At 46.3% G+C, this 15,782-nt stretch overlaps 1 protein-coding gene across 2 annotated transcripts in view; it reads right to left on the reverse strand.

The window, feature by feature from the left end:
* PDXK (pyridoxal kinase) overlaps nucleotides 1-15,782 on the reverse strand; it is a 244,282-nt gene that overhangs the window by 40,280 nt on the left and 188,220 nt on the right. For both annotated transcript variants that reach the window (XM_069202944.1, XM_069202943.1), the window contains exons 6-8: nucleotides 13,905-13,951; nucleotides 10,038-10,123; nucleotides 666-711 (exon numbers count right to left, since the gene is read on the reverse strand). In XM_069202944.1, coding sequence (XP_069059045.1) covers nucleotides 666-711; nucleotides 10,038-10,123; nucleotides 13,905-13,951 — 179 coding nt within the window. The remainder of the gene's footprint in view (nucleotides 1-665; nucleotides 712-10,037; nucleotides 10,124-13,904; nucleotides 13,952-15,782) is intronic.

Here is a 15,782-nt window from a genome sequence, read left to right on the forward strand (position 1 = left end):
GAACAAGGACTAAGGCAGGCGAGGGGAAGAGAGCAGAGGCAGTGGGAGGTGAAGAGTGATAAAGAGGACAGACAGACAGAAGGAACGAGGACTAAGGCAGGCAAGGGAAAGACAACAGAGGCAGTGGGAAGTGAAGAGTGATAAAGAGGACAGACAGACAGAAGGAACAAGGACTAAGGAAGCAAGGGGAAGAGAGCAGAGGCAGTGGGAGGTGAAGAGTGATAAAGAGGACAGACAGACAGAAGGAACAAGGACTAAGGCAGGCAAGGGGAAGAGAGCAGAGGCAGTGGGAGGTGAAGAGAGTGGGAGCAGAGGTGAAAGACATGGGTAGAGGAGAAAAGAGCAAAGATGAGGCAGCAAGCTTGCAAGGGGAGGAGACAGGGATTATTGAGTAGAAATGAAAAGTTATGAAGAAGATCAGGATGAGACTCAGGAGCAGAGGAAGAGTAAACAGACAGAGGTGGCTCAAGAGAGGGTCCTGCAGGTCTAACCTTGATTTACACATTACCTGCAGGTACTGTTCCAAATGCAGCCCACCTCGGTGTGTGTGGGTGCACAAAAGTTGCACAACTACAGACACAAACGAGACAGACATGCACACCGTGCTGACAAACACTGGAAGTGTGTGCCCCATGCCCCATGCCCCAACCCTCCCCCTCACTCACCTCCAGAGCCTCCGCTTCAGTGCGCATTTTCTTTCCAGTGAGTAACCTGCAGCAGGGAGCAGAGAAGAGGAGTCTGTGTTAGCAGCCCGGCCACAGCATGCAGGTGTGTGCCCATTACTGGGTGTATATGAGCAGCACATTGCACAGACAGCACCCTTTGTGGCCCAGGGGAAGGGGCCACATATAATTCACATCAACAGGTTCCATGGATGGGCCACGATTAACAATCGTGTAACCCCCACCCTAACCTGTATGAGAGTCAGAACAAGGAGGGCTCTGAGCCAGGCTGCGTACAAAGGGGACATCTTGGGCTCTCTTCACAGAGGAGATGCCACCTCTAAGTTAGAAACACACATTTACAGCTTTTAGTGCTATATATATATATTTAAATATTACCTAGTGACAGTCGTCACTAGGTAGTTATAGTTAGGACCTAGTTACTATAGAAAAAGCTGTTTTTTGCTTGCCTTTATTTTTGGCACCGCTTGACGAATCTTCATTAAATTTTCCCCAAAAATTTGACAGTCATGTGAGCTGCTGTCTGGAAAGTATCGGGGTGATCTGTCAAGCAGGGGCCGAGATAAAGGGGGGTGAAATTTAGAGCGTTTTCAATGTTAATTCCAAGGGAGAAATTGAACAGCGAGATGGTGGACGGAATTACACCAAATTTGTCAGAAAGGTAACTCTTGGTCCAGAAAAAGCCCATTTTGTTACTTGGTGTAAATCCATTCAGTAGTTTTCAAGAAATGTAAGGATATCCAGATTTGTATATCTAGAGACCTGAAGGATTCACAACCCCTCCCAATCTCGTCCTGAGATCTGACTGGCTGCCAACAGCTCAACAAGGAATTGTTGGCAGCCATCTTGGGACTAAGTTGAAGCCGGGTCCAAGACAAAAAGAATAAAAAATACAAAAGGGGTCAGGATATCAACACCCTGACCCCTTAACTCTGGTGCTGGGGTCCCAAAGGGACTCCCCCAGAGCTAAAAAGTATGTTTACAATTTTTTTACCACTAATTCGTAAGGGGGTTGCAAATCTGCAGTAAAAAAAAACAAAAAACAAGCACGGGCTCCCTCGCTTGTTTTTAAATGATTCCCCAGGGACCACCACCCCCTGGAATAAAAATGCTTTTAATATGTGGAGGAGGCCTCCCCCACATCCCCGGGGAGCTCCACCTACCCGGGCACATGCTAAATTATGTTGGCCCCCCATTAGCCCTGGGGACCACCACCTCTCCGCGGGTATGCCCTGCAGTACTCCCCCCCCCCCCCCCCCCCCCCCCCAGACCTGGGGATCTCCAACTCCCCGGGCAAATACTAAATAATGTCAGATACCCATTAGCCCTAGGGATCAGCACCTCCCGGGGCTATGCCTACATTGGAGGGGGTTGCACGGTCCCCCTCGAGGAACCACTAATGCCCTGGGGACCACCACACCCCAGGGCTGGCTCCTGCTATGTCCCAGGGTGCCCGCCCCCAAGACACAGCTGTCTGCTGTGGCTTGGCTGCAGATTTAAAGCTTATGCACCCACTTACAGACCAACTCAGACACTTACGCACCCGCTCACAGACCCACTCAGACCCTTGTACACCCACTCACAGCCCCACTCAGAGCCTCACACACCCACTCACAGACTTACTGAGACTCTCACACACCCACTCACAGACCCACTGACACCCTCATTCACCCACTCAGACCTGCTCACACACTGATGCACCCACTAAAACACTGATGTACGCACTCTCACACCCAGACACTCTCACAGCCACTCACCTCCAGAAACAGCCTCTCACACCTATTCCCACATAAAGAGAGGCCATGGCCGACTCCTGCCGTGCACGGTCAAAGGGCTGTGCACAGCATGGGGTTGGGTGGCTAGCGGGGTTGGCCGCAGGGTCTAGCTGCGGGCCAGGTCTTGCAGGCAACCTTTGCTGTACATGGGTGAAGGCTGTGCATGGTGCAAGTTTGGGTTGGCTCACATTTTAAACGTACAAAACCATAGAAGTTCACCAATTATAGTTAGAGTTACCTCAAGTAACTATGACTTGTGCCCTAAGGTAACTATAACTTGCGCCCTCGCCAGGCACTGTTAATTAACCCAGAAATTACAGCACACATGACATCTTTGATAACCTCATTCATCATATCAATGTAATATTTGCAGTGAAATGTTTTATGAAAAAACTGCATGGTGGGGGCGCGAATTATAGTTACCTTAGGGCACGAGTTAAAGTTACATGAGGTAACTAATTATAACAGGTGAATTTCTATGCTTTTGTACGTTTAAAATGTGAGTCTAAGTATAACGTCACTGTAACCTTTGTTTTTTCAGTGAATATATATAACACTGGGCCTCGACAACCAGTGATCAGCCTATTCTAAATTGAGTGTTGGCCTGAGTGTAAGCCACTGGCGGTCACTTAAAATAAGTGTAATCCGCTCTGAATTGCTTTACTCCTTTGGCATGGCGTGTAGCACGTAGATGGCCTTGAGAGGTGCCTGGGAGGCAGATGTACACACATTTAAGACAAGCATATGAATATTTTATTGACTAAGACTACTCAACTGCTTTGGGAGACGCTTAAGCAGTGTGTTGCACATTACTGTGTGCCTTGCATGTTACTGCGTGCACAGATGTCTATGTACGTTTTGGCCTGTTTGGGGGTGTACATACCTGACTGTGGAGATATCTCTAACAATACATCTATCAGTGCAAGAGCGAAGGAGTAGCAAGAGTGTGTAACCTTCATTTTAAGTCATGCAGATCTTTAGCTCAGGTAAAAGAGGGTATTCTGTTTAAAGCTCAAGAATGCTATGGCTTCCCTGATGACATCAGGACAAGCCCTTTCCTCAAAGGGACCTACATGTTTGAACACTATGTTTGCGGGTATCTATGATAACATTCAGAGTCCACTTTTACCTTGACCCATGCAAAGATCTTTTTAAACTTTACAATAGGGAGATAATTTTGACTGTAATTGAACTCAAACTGGAAAATAAATGAAGACTATTTCACTACAAGTTTCCTTTTTGGTGGCTTTTTATACAGAACTGTAAGAGATGAACAATAACTGTTTTCTGCGATTATCTCTATGGAGGAACCATGTTTTAATATTAAATATCGATATGTGGATCATCAATTTTCGCAACTCAAGATTTGTAAGCGAAAGCAAACAACTTGTCTACCTCTGGAAATATTTCTATAGATCCTTGCAAAGGTTATATAAAAACCCTTGCACAGCCCTATCTGACACCAAGGAAGACAAACAGATATTCAGAGAAGGAGCTATGATCCCTCAGAACACCCTTCTCTTCTACCTGCCTGCAGCTTGTCTCTTTGTCTTGTAGACACAACACGTGGGACCGCACACGTGTGTGGTGCTACAAGACAGGCCTCAAACACATGAGAGAGCAAAGGCTTGTGGGAAGTAGGCTCAGCACAGGGGCTCTTTTCCCAGTAGCTACTTAGGACACACCCTGGAGCTCCAATTAGCAGTGATTTCTTGAAAACTTCAAACTCCCACCCACCAAAAAGAGGTCAGATTTCCCTAAGGTCAGAGCCCTCCGAGGGGTTGAGATGTATCAGAGGTAGGGTACACCTTTCTCCAGAGATGAAGGACTGGAAGTATTCCCCCAAGATGATATGCTGTGTCTGGAGGCCTACCCTATCCCTCCGATGAATACTTCTCTAGGGAAGGGGGAGGCACCAGGCTCCACTTCTCTCGGGTGTACCCTGAAACGATGCTTTCTACAGCCCATGGAGCAAACAGCCAGCAGGAGGCTGACTGTTCAGTTCCAAGTCTGACTCACTGCATTAGAGCCAGGCCAAAAGGTCCAAGCCGGTCTTTCATCACTGAAGGACATGAAGTGCACAACTTCCATCTGACTGACACAAACCCAGCCCTGCTGGCCTAACTGAGGACCTGGACTTAAGATCTGAAGAAGAATGGACTCAAATTGAATAATCCCAAGTGTTCCCCTGGTGGATTTCCATAAGAGTGCTGTCTGACCTGTATGACGATCCTAGATTGTGAGTGGAACTGTGTGGTACAACAGTAAAGTGAAGCTTGGCTCAATTAGGCAAGTCGTTTCATTTGAACCTTTTCTGACTAAGAATTAAGTTCACTTTTAAGGAGGTCGCCTGCAAGCCTTTTACAGCTACTTGATGTACTGGACTACTATTTAATCCTCTTTGCCTGGACATTTCGGACACGATTCACAAAGGAAAACTTAGACGTGAAGTCTCCAAACTTAGACTTCAGGTCTAAAGTCAGACTTCAGGTCTAAAGTTAGACTTCAGGCCTAAACTCAGGCTTTAGGTTTCAACTTAGACTTCAGGTCTTAAGTTAGATGTCCAGTCTAAATGTACACTTCTTGTCTAAATTTAGACTTCAGGCCTAAACTAAGACTTCAGGCCTAAACTAAGACTTCAGGTCTGAACTTAGACTTCTGGTCTGAACTTAGACGTCTGGTCTGAACTTAGACGTCAGGTCTGAGCTTAGACGTCAGGTCTGAGCTTAGACGTCAGGTCTGAGCTTAGACGTCTGGTCTGAGCTTAGACGTCTGGTCTGAGCTTAGACGTCTGGTCTGAGCTTAGACGTCTGGTCTGAGCTTAGACGTCTGGTCTGAGCTTAGACGTCTGGTCTGAGCTTAGACTTCTGGTCTGAGCTTAGACTTCTGGTCTGAGCTTAGACTTCTGGTCTGAGCTTAGACTTCTGGTCTGAGCTTAGACTTCTGGTATGAACTTAGGCTTCAGATCTAAGTTTACCTTTGTGAATCAGGCTGAATGTTCTGGATGTCACTGCACTTGTGTATTTTGGCCTCGCCAGCATCTCAGGTGGAGCTCGGCCAGTGCTACTAAAAAAAGAAGCCAAGGGGACTTCAAGAAGCCTTCAGCCTTCTCTGATTAGAATGATTCTGGCCTCGACTGCATCTCACGCTAAGCTCAGACAGCACTACTGAAACTGTGAGCCATGGAGACTTCAAGAAGCCTTCAACCTTCTCTGGTTAGAATGATTCTGGCCTCTATGGCATCTCAGGCTAAGCTCAGGCAGCGCTACCGAAAGGGAGAGCCCTGGAGACTTCAAGAAGCCTTGAGCGTCTTCTGAGTAGGAACAGCTGTGCTTACTATTTCATTTCATCGTTTTGTAAAGCACTGGCTCGTGACAGCCACTCTGTAGAGCTGATGGTTGCAGAGAGGCAGATCGCCCAAGTTGCATAACCACAATATTGTGTGCAAACTGTTGTGCTAAAATAATAATGTCAGCATTATAGAGTAAGGACAAATATGTTAGGAGTCACAATATTGCTTGCACCTACATCATCAGGTAAGTCATAAGGTAAGCGTTACGTAAGAGTTAGGGTCTACAGTTAGCCCCGGGTCAGGGGTACAGTTTGGGCTACATAGAGGCTCAAGGAAGGGTTAAGATGAAGACTAGGCTATTGTCAGCCTACTCTGTAAAGCCTTGGGCTGCAACCGTCTGCCAGCCCTTCTGTAAGACATCATTGTTGCTAAGGGAATGAACTACCTTGAGTAACAGTGATTTATTGTGAAGAGGTCCATTCATCTCTTTGGTGCTGTTTGTCAGCCTGTGCTTGGTTTGTCAGGCGTTGAATGTTCCTATAAACTGGTTTTAAATGTTTGCAATGACTTTAATTAATTCTGCAATACAACTTTACTTAGTGTCAGGTCTACAATTAGGTTTATGGAAATGGTTAAGGTTAGGGCTGCAACTAGGGTTAGGGCTAGCTATAGGGCTAGGGCTGGGCAAGAGTACGCATTTAGCATGTGCTCTGTATTTTATCCCTTACACAGCCTACACCTATTTGTACACTGAAAACAATATATACCTAGGTCAATGACCTAATGGAAAAGCACATTCTAAAGAACAATATCACTGTGCGTGAAGTTTTACTAATGACAAATGTGCAATGACGTCACAATGATGTCATAACAGTGGATGCTGTGCCACACAATCACCCAGCCCCCACAGGCCTTGCCAGGCACGTGGAGACCGGTTTTATGGTCAGCACTGAGCCTCGGTGGAGGTCAAACTGCGCTCACCGTGACCCTGCTCCCTGCTGTGGAAGCTCAATCAGGGCACAGCAAGCCATGAGTGTGTCCTGTTCACAATCAGCAAACTGTACAGCTGGACTCACCCGCTTTCACTGAGATATTAAACACTTACTGAGCTGCACTCACCCGTTCTCACTGTGATATGAAACACTTACTGAGCTGGACTCACCCGCTTTCACTGAGATATTAAACACTTACTGATCTGCACTCACCCACTCTCACTGAGATATTAAACACTTACTGAGCTGCACTCACCCGTTCTCACTGTGATATGAAACACTTACTGAGCTGGACTCACCCATTCTCACTGTGATATTAAACACTTACTGATCTGCACTCACCCACTCTCACTGTGATATTAAACACTTACTGAGCTGCACTCACCCACTCTCACTGTGATATTAAACACTTACTGAGCTGCACTCACCCACTCTCACTGAGATATTAAACACTTACTGAGCTGGACTCACCCACTCTCGCTGTAATATTAAACACTTACTGAGCTGCACTCACCCACTCTCACTGTGATATTAAACACTTACTGAGCTTAACTCACCCACTCTCACTGTGATATTAAACACTTACTGAGCTTAACTCACCCACTCTCACTGAGATATTAAACACTTACTGAGCTGCACTCACCCACTCTCACTGTGATATTAAACACTTATTGATCTGCACTCACCCACTCTCACTGTGATATTAAACACTTACTGATCTGCACTCACCCACTCTCACTGTGATATTAAATACTTACTGAGCTGCACTCACCCACTCTCACTGTGATATTAAACACTTACTGAGCTGCACTCACCCACTCTCACTGAGATATTAAACACTTACTGAGCTGGACTCACCCACTCTCGCTGTAATATTAAACACTTACTGAGCTGCACTCACCCACTCTCACTGTGATATTAAACACTTACTGAGCTTAACTCACCCACTCTCACTGTGATATTAAACACTTACTGAGCTTAACTCACCCACTCTCACTGAGATATTAAACACTTACTGAGCTACACTCACCCACTCTTGCTGTGATATTGAACACTTACAGAGCTGGACTCACTCGCATTCACTGTGATATTAAACACTTACTGAGCTGGACTCACCGGCTCTCACTGTGATATTAAACACTTACTGAGCTGCACTCACCCGCTCTCACTGTGATATTAAACACTTACTGAGCTGCACTCACCCACTCTCACTGAGATATTAAACACTTAATGAACTGGACTCATCCACTCTCACTGTGATATTAAACACTTACTAAGCTGGACTCACCCACTCTCACTGAGATATTAAACACTTACTGAGCTGCACTCACCCGCTCTCACTGTGATATTAAACACTTACTGAGCTGGACTCACCCACTCTCACTGTGATATTAAACACTTACTGAGCTGGACTCACCGGCATTCACCGTGATATTAAACACTTACTGAGCTACACTCACCCACTCTCACTGTGATATTAAACACTTACTGAGCTGGACTCACTCGCATTCACTGTGATATTAAACACTTACTGAGCTGCACTCACCCACTCTCACTGAGATATTAAACACTTACTGAACTGGACTCATCCACTCTCACTGTGATATTAAACACTTACTGAGATGGACTCACCCACTCGTGCTGTGATATTAAACACTTACTGAGCTGGACTCACCCATTCTCACTGTGATATTAAACACTTACTGAGCTGGACTCACCCACTCTCACTGTGATATTAAACACTTACTGAGCTGGACTCACCCGCATTCACTGTGATATTAAACACTTACTGAGCTGCACTCACCCACTCTCGCTGTGATATTAAACACTTACTGAGCTTGACTCACCCACTCTCGCTGTGATATTAAACACTTACTGAGCTGCACTCACCCACTCCCACTGTGATATTAAACACTTACTGAGCTGCACTCACCCGCTCTCACTGTGATATTAAACACTTACTGAGCTGGACTCACCTGCTCTCGCTGTGATATTAAACACTTACTGAGCTGCACTCACCCACTCTCACTGTGATATTAAACACTTACTGAGCTGCACTCACCCGCTCTCACTGTGATATTAAACACTTACTGAGCTGGACTCACCCACTCTCACTGTGATATTAAACACTTACTGAGCTGCACTCACCCACTCTCACTGTGATATTAAACACTTACTGAGCTGCACTCACCCGCTCTCACTGTGATATTAAACACTTACTGAGCTGCACTCACCCGCTCTCACTGTGATATTAAACACTTACTCAGCTGGACTCACCCGCTCTCGCTGTGATATTAAACACTTACTGAGCTGCACTCACCCACTCTCACTGTGATATTAAACACTTACTGAGCTGCACTCACCCGCTCTCGCTGTGATATTAAACACTTACTGAGCTGGACTCACTCACTCTCGCTGTGATATTAAACACTTACTGAGCTGCACTCACCCGCTCTCACTGTGATATTAAACACTTACTGAGCTGCACTCACCCGCTCTCACTGTGATATTAAACACTTACTGAGCTGGACTCACCGGCATTCACCGTGATATTAAACACTTACTGAGCTGCACTCACCCACTCTCGCTGTGATATTAAACACTTAGTGAGCTGCACTCACCCACTCTCACTGTGATATTAAACACTTACTGAGCTGCACTCACCCGCTCTCACTGTGATATTAAACACTTACTCAGCTGGACTCACCCGCTCTCGCTGTGATATTAAACACTTACTGAGCTGCACTCACCCACTCTCACTGTGATATTAAACACTTACTGAGCTGGACTCACCCGCTCTCGCTGTGATATTAAACACTTACTGAGCTGCACTCACCCACTCTCACTGTGATATTAAACACTTACTGAGCTGCACTCACCCGCTCTCACTGTGATATTAAACACTTACTGAGCTGGACTCACTCACTCTCGCTGTGATATTAAACACTTACTGAGCTGCACTCACCCGCTCTCACTGTGATATTAAACACTTACTGAGCTGGACTCACCGGCATTCACCGTGATATTAAACACTTACTGAGCTGCACTCACCCACTCTCGCTGTGATATTAAACACTTAGTGAGCTGCACTCACCCACTCTCACTGTGATATTAAACACTTACTGAGCTGGACTCACCCACTCTCACTGTGATATTAAACACTTACTGAGCTGGACTCACCCACTCTCACTATGATATTAAACACTTACTGAGCTGCACTCACCCGCTCTCACTGTGATATTAAACACTTACTGAGCTGGACTCACCCGCTCTCACTGTAATGCTAAAGACTTACTCAGCCTCAAACTGGTTGGGGGTGATGATGTCTGCGATTGGAACCACTATCTCCTTGTAGACGGGGAACAGATCCTCTGGAACATACTGGAAGAAAGAGTAGAGGAAAGCAAATGAAACACAAGGCCAAGTCCACTATCAGTGTGTGCAACCCTCAGAGAATCCTATGAGTCTGTACTTCTATGGGCTGTGTATGCCTCGCCAGTGCCTTGGGTACCTCTCTGGGAACACACGTGTGTCTGTGTGTCTATAGACCTTAGAGACCTCTATGAGCATACCTGTGAGCCTGACTCCAGTTTTTAGAGACTTCCAAAGGCATGCATGTGGGTTTATGGTCCTTTACATACTTCTATGAGCACACGTGTGTGTGTGTGTGTGTATGTGTGTGTTTACAAGCCCTCGGTGACATCTATGAGCATACCTGTGTGCCTGACTCCAACCCTTAGAGACTTCTAAGGGCAGGCATGTGTATCTTCAGTCCTTTACATACTTCTATGAACACACGTGTGTGTGACTGTGTGTCTACATAACTCAGAGACATCTATGAGCATACCCGTGAGTCTGACTCCAACCCTTAGAGACTTCTAAGGGCATGCATGAGTGTCTACAGTCCTTTACACACTTCTGTGAGCACATACATATGTGTGTGTGTCACTGTGTGTCTACAGCCCTCGGAGACATCTGTGAACATACCTGTGTGCCTGACTCCAACCCTTAGAGACTTCTAAGGGCAGGCATGTGTATCTTCAGTCCTTTACATACTTCTATGAGCACACGTGTGTGTGACTGTGTGTCTACATACCTCAGAGACATCTATGAGCATACCCGTGAGTCTGACTCCAACCCTTAGAGACTTCTAAGGGCATGCATGTGTGTCTTCAGTCATTTACACACTTCTGTGAGCACATACATATGTGTGTGTCACTGTGTGCCTACAGCCCTCAGAGACATCTGTGAACATACCTGTAAACCTGATTCCAGCCCTGAGAGACTTTTAAGAGTATGCCTGTGTGTCTTCAGTCCTTTACATGCTTCTATAAACACACGTGTGTGTGTGTGTGTATACATACTATGACCATACCTGTGAGCCTGACTCCAGCAGGCATACATGTCTACAATCCTTTACATACTTCTATGAGCACAAACGTGTGTGTCATTGTGTGTCGGCAGCCCTGGGAGACATCTATGAGCATACCTCCGAGCCTGACTCCAGCCGTTAGAGACTTCTAAAGGCATGCATGCATGTCTACAGTCCTTTACATACTTCTGTGAGCACATACATATGCGTGTGTCACCGTGTGTCTACAGCCCTCGGAGACATCTGTGAACATATCTGTAAACCTGATTCCAGCCATGAGAGACTTTTAATGGTATGCAAGTGTGTCTTCAGTCCTTTACATACTTCTATGAGCACACATGTGTGTGTGTATACGTATGTCTACAGCCCTCGGAGACATTTGTGAGCTCACCTGAGAGACTGATTCCAGCCCTTAGAGACTTCTAAGGGCATCCATATGTGTCTACAGTCCTTTACATACTTCTATGAGCACATGTGTGTGTGTCATTGTGTGTCTACAGCCCCTGGAGACGTCTATGAACATACCTGTGAGGCTGTCTCCAGCCGTTAGAGACTTCCACGGCCATGTATACATGTGTACAGTCCTTTACATACTTCTATGAGCAAACATGTGTGTCATTATGTGTCTACAGCCCTCGGAGACATCTATGAACATACCTGTGAGCCTGACTCTGGCCCTTTGAGATTTCTAAGGGCATGCATGTGTGTCTTCAGTCCTTTACATATATCTATGTGCACACACATGTGTGCCTGTGTGTGTCTACAGCCCTCGGAGACATCTATGAGCATACCTGTATGCTTGACTCCAACCCTTAGAGACTTCTAAGGGCATGCATGTGTGTCTTCAGTCCTTTACATACTTCTATGAGCACACGGGTGTCTGTGTGTGTCTACAACCCTTAGAGACTTCTATGAGCATACGTGTGAGCCTGGCTCCAGCAGGCATGCGTGTCTACAATACTTTACATACTTCTATGAGCACATACATGTTTCTGTGTCTGTCTACAGCCCTTAGAGATGTATATGAGCCTACAAGTGGGTCTGTTTGTACCCCTTAGAGAATTCTAAGGGCATGCGTGTTTGCAGTCCATTAGATACTTCCATGAGCACGTGTGTGTGCATCTGTGTGTATGTGTTTACAACTACTAGAGACTTCTATGGGCATGTATGACAGTCTGCTATTCTTAAGATACTTTTTTAGAGCATGCACAAGTGTGTTTGTGTGTCTACAGCCTCAAGGACTTCTATGAGAGTGTGTCTGCAGCCCTTTGAGTCTTCTAAGGGCAGGCATGTGTATCTTCAGGCTTTCACATACTTCTATGAGCACACACATGTGTGCCTGTGTGTGTCTACAGCCCTCGGAGACATCTATGAACATACCTGTGAGCCTGACTCTGGCCCTTACACACTTCCCAGGGCATGCATGTGTGTCTATAGTCCTTTACATACTTCTATGAGCACACATGTGTGTGTCTGTGTGTCTACATACCTCGGAGACATCTATGAGCATACCTGTGTACCTGACTCCAATCCTTAGAGACTTCTAAGGGCATGCATGTGTGTCTACAGCCTCAAGGACTTCTATGAAATTGTGTCTGCATCCCTTAGAGACTTCTATGTCACGTGTTGGTGTCTCCAGTCCATTAGACACTTCTAAGAGCACATGGATACCTGTTCTTGAACACATGTCTACAACCCTTAGAGACTTCTATAAGCAAGTGTGTGTCTGCAGTATCTTAGATACTTCTGTGATCATGCACATGTATCCCTGTGACTGAATGTGTGTGTGTATCTACAACCTTGGAAAGAGACTTCTAGGAGTGTCTGCAGTACTTTAGACACTTCTAAGAGCATGCACCTGTGTATCTTTGTATGTGCGCGTCTACAGTCTCAGAGACATCTGTGGGTTTCTGTGTTTGTGTCTGTCTGTAGTCCTGATAGACTTCTATGAGCATGCAAGTGTGTGCCCTTGGGGGGGGGGGGGGGGGGGGGGGTGTCTCTACAGGGAGAGACTTCAGAGTTTATGAGTGTGTGTCTGCAGTCTTCAGATTCTTTATGGGCACATATGTGTGTCTGCAGTCCTTTATATACTTCTATGGGCACACACATGTCCTTGTATGTGTGTGTTTATGCCTGCAGCCCTTAGCGACTTCTATAAGCGGCCACGTGTCTGCAGCCCTTAGAAATGTTTATGGGCACGCATGTGGGTCTGCAATCTTTTATATACTTTTAGGAGCACGGATGTGTGTCTGTGTGCATGTGTGAGCCTACAGCCTCAGACACTTCTATGGGTGACCATGTTTGTGTCTGTCTGCAGTCCTTAGACTTCTATAAGCATGCAAGTGTGTGCCCATACGTGCAAATGTGTCCACAACCTTAGAGATTTCTCTGAGCGTGTGCATGTCTGCAGTCCTTAGATATTCCCATGGGCACACATGTGTCTGCAGTCCTTGATATACCTCTATGAGCCCACAGGTGTGTCACTGTATGTGTGTGTCATAAAGCCTCAGAGACTTCTATGACCATACATGCATTTGTGGGTGTCTGTAGCCCTTAGACACTTTAGGTTACGAGTTGCAACCACTCGAAATATACGAGTGAGAGAGGGAGGTTGCACAAAGCTGCTGAAGGAGGCTGAAGGGAGAGATGTGAGGGGAGGAAGATGGGGAGGGCTGAGGCTGTAAACAAGGAGGGTGGAGGCAGCCAGGCTACAGGGATGAAGGCTGAAGGAACAGAGGTTGAGGGAGGCTGGGATGTGCAGAGAAATGGTACAATGCTGGAGGTTCTCACCATAGCACCCTCGCCGTTCCACTTGTCTCCCAACACTGGATCGCACACTGTAAGTAAGCAAGAGAGAGGTGGTTAGACACTGGTTAGATGTGGTAGGACATGGTTAGAGACTAGTTAGATGAGGTAAGCCCTGCAGCCCTACCCAGCCGCACTCCACCGTATGCAGATCACATGACGTCAAGCTTCCCTGAGCTGCACCCACCCATCTTCACTGCCCTACCACGCATAGGCATGGTGGTGCTGATGATACAATAGATCACTGTCTACCCACACCGCTGAGTAAGGGAGTTTAGTGCCCTGGTTAAAACGTATGGTTAGGTCTAACATCACCCCCTGCCCACACCAAGCTAGATTTAGGGCTATGTTTTCCTGAAGGTCACACCAGCCATTACTATACACCACATTAGAGTTAGGGCAACGATTTAGGCAGACACCACCCCCAGCTCTCACAAGACACAAGTTTAGAGTTAGAGTTAAAGGTTATGGTTAAGGTCACACCCAGCTAAGGCTACAGTTAGAACTGAGGTTGGGCCTAGCTTTCACCATACACCAAGTTAGGGTTGGGATTATGGTTAGAACTGATGTCACTCCCAGCTCTCACCATTCACCATGTTAGGGTTGGGATTATGGTTAGGACTGAAGTCACTCCCAGCGCTCACCAGACACCAGGAAAGGGCTGGGATTATGGTTAGGACAGACATTACTCCCAGCTCTTACCAGACACAAGGATAGGTTGAGATTATGGTTAGGACTGACATCACCCCCACCTCACACCAGACACCATCTTAGAGTTGAAGTTAAAGGTCATAGTTAGGGCTGAGCTAACAAACAACTACCACTTTACACCACTTTAGTGCTGGAATTAAACATTAGAGTTAGAACTGAGGTTAGGCCTAGCTTTCACCAGACACCATGTTAGGGCTGGGATTATGGTTGGGACAAATGTCACTCCCATCTCTCACCAAACACCAGGATAGAGTTGGGATTATGGTTAGGACTGACATCACTCCCAGCTCTCACCAGACACAAGGATAGGGTTGGAGCTAAAGGCTATTTTTAGGGTTGACGTCACCCCCAGCTCTTACCATCTAACAAGTTATCTTTGGAGTTAAAGGTTACGGTTAGGACTGAAGTCACCCCCAGTTCTCACCCCACACTACGTTAGAGTTGGGGTTGTCGTTAAAACTGACGTCACTCCCAGCTCTCACCATCTACCAAGTTAGCTTTGAGATGATGCCCAGTTCTCACCACACACCGTGTGGGCATTGGGATTATGGTTACAAATAAGCTCACACCCAGCACTCACAACATACCAGGTAAGGGTTGGGGTTCCAGATTAGGGTTGCGGTCCCCCCTTGGATCTCACTATATACCAGGGTAGATTTGAGTTCACATATATGGTTAGAGCAGAGGATAGGTGCAGCTCTCATTGTACACCGAGCTAGTGTTCAGGTTACAGTTATGGTTATGATTATATAGTCACGTCCAGCTCGCACTATACACCACATTAGGGTTAGCGTTATGGTTACGGCTTGGACTGATGTCACCCCCAGCTCTCACCAGACACCAGTTTAAAGTTGGATTTAGAGGTTATGCTTAGGTTGGGGTTACACCCAGCTCTCACTTTGCACTATTTTAGTGTTGGGTTTAAAGGTTATGATTAGAACTGACGTTAGGCCTAGCTTTCACCATGCACAACGTCAGGGCTGTGGTTATGGCTAGGGCTGACGCCACTCTCAGCTCTCACCAACTATCAAATTAGCTTTGGGATTATGGTTAGATAGGACTGCGTTTAGGCCCAACTCTGACTATATCTCACATCAGCATTGGGATTAAAGGTTATGGTTAGGACTCAGGTTAGGGTAGCTTCAAGTATAC

The sequence above is a fragment of the Pleurodeles waltl genome, chromosome 8 (genome assembly GCF_031143425.1).
Source record: "Pleurodeles waltl isolate 20211129_DDA chromosome 8, aPleWal1.hap1.20221129, whole genome shotgun sequence".
In the NCBI taxonomy this organism is placed as follows: domain Eukaryota; kingdom Metazoa; phylum Chordata; class Amphibia; order Caudata; family Salamandridae; genus Pleurodeles; species Pleurodeles waltl.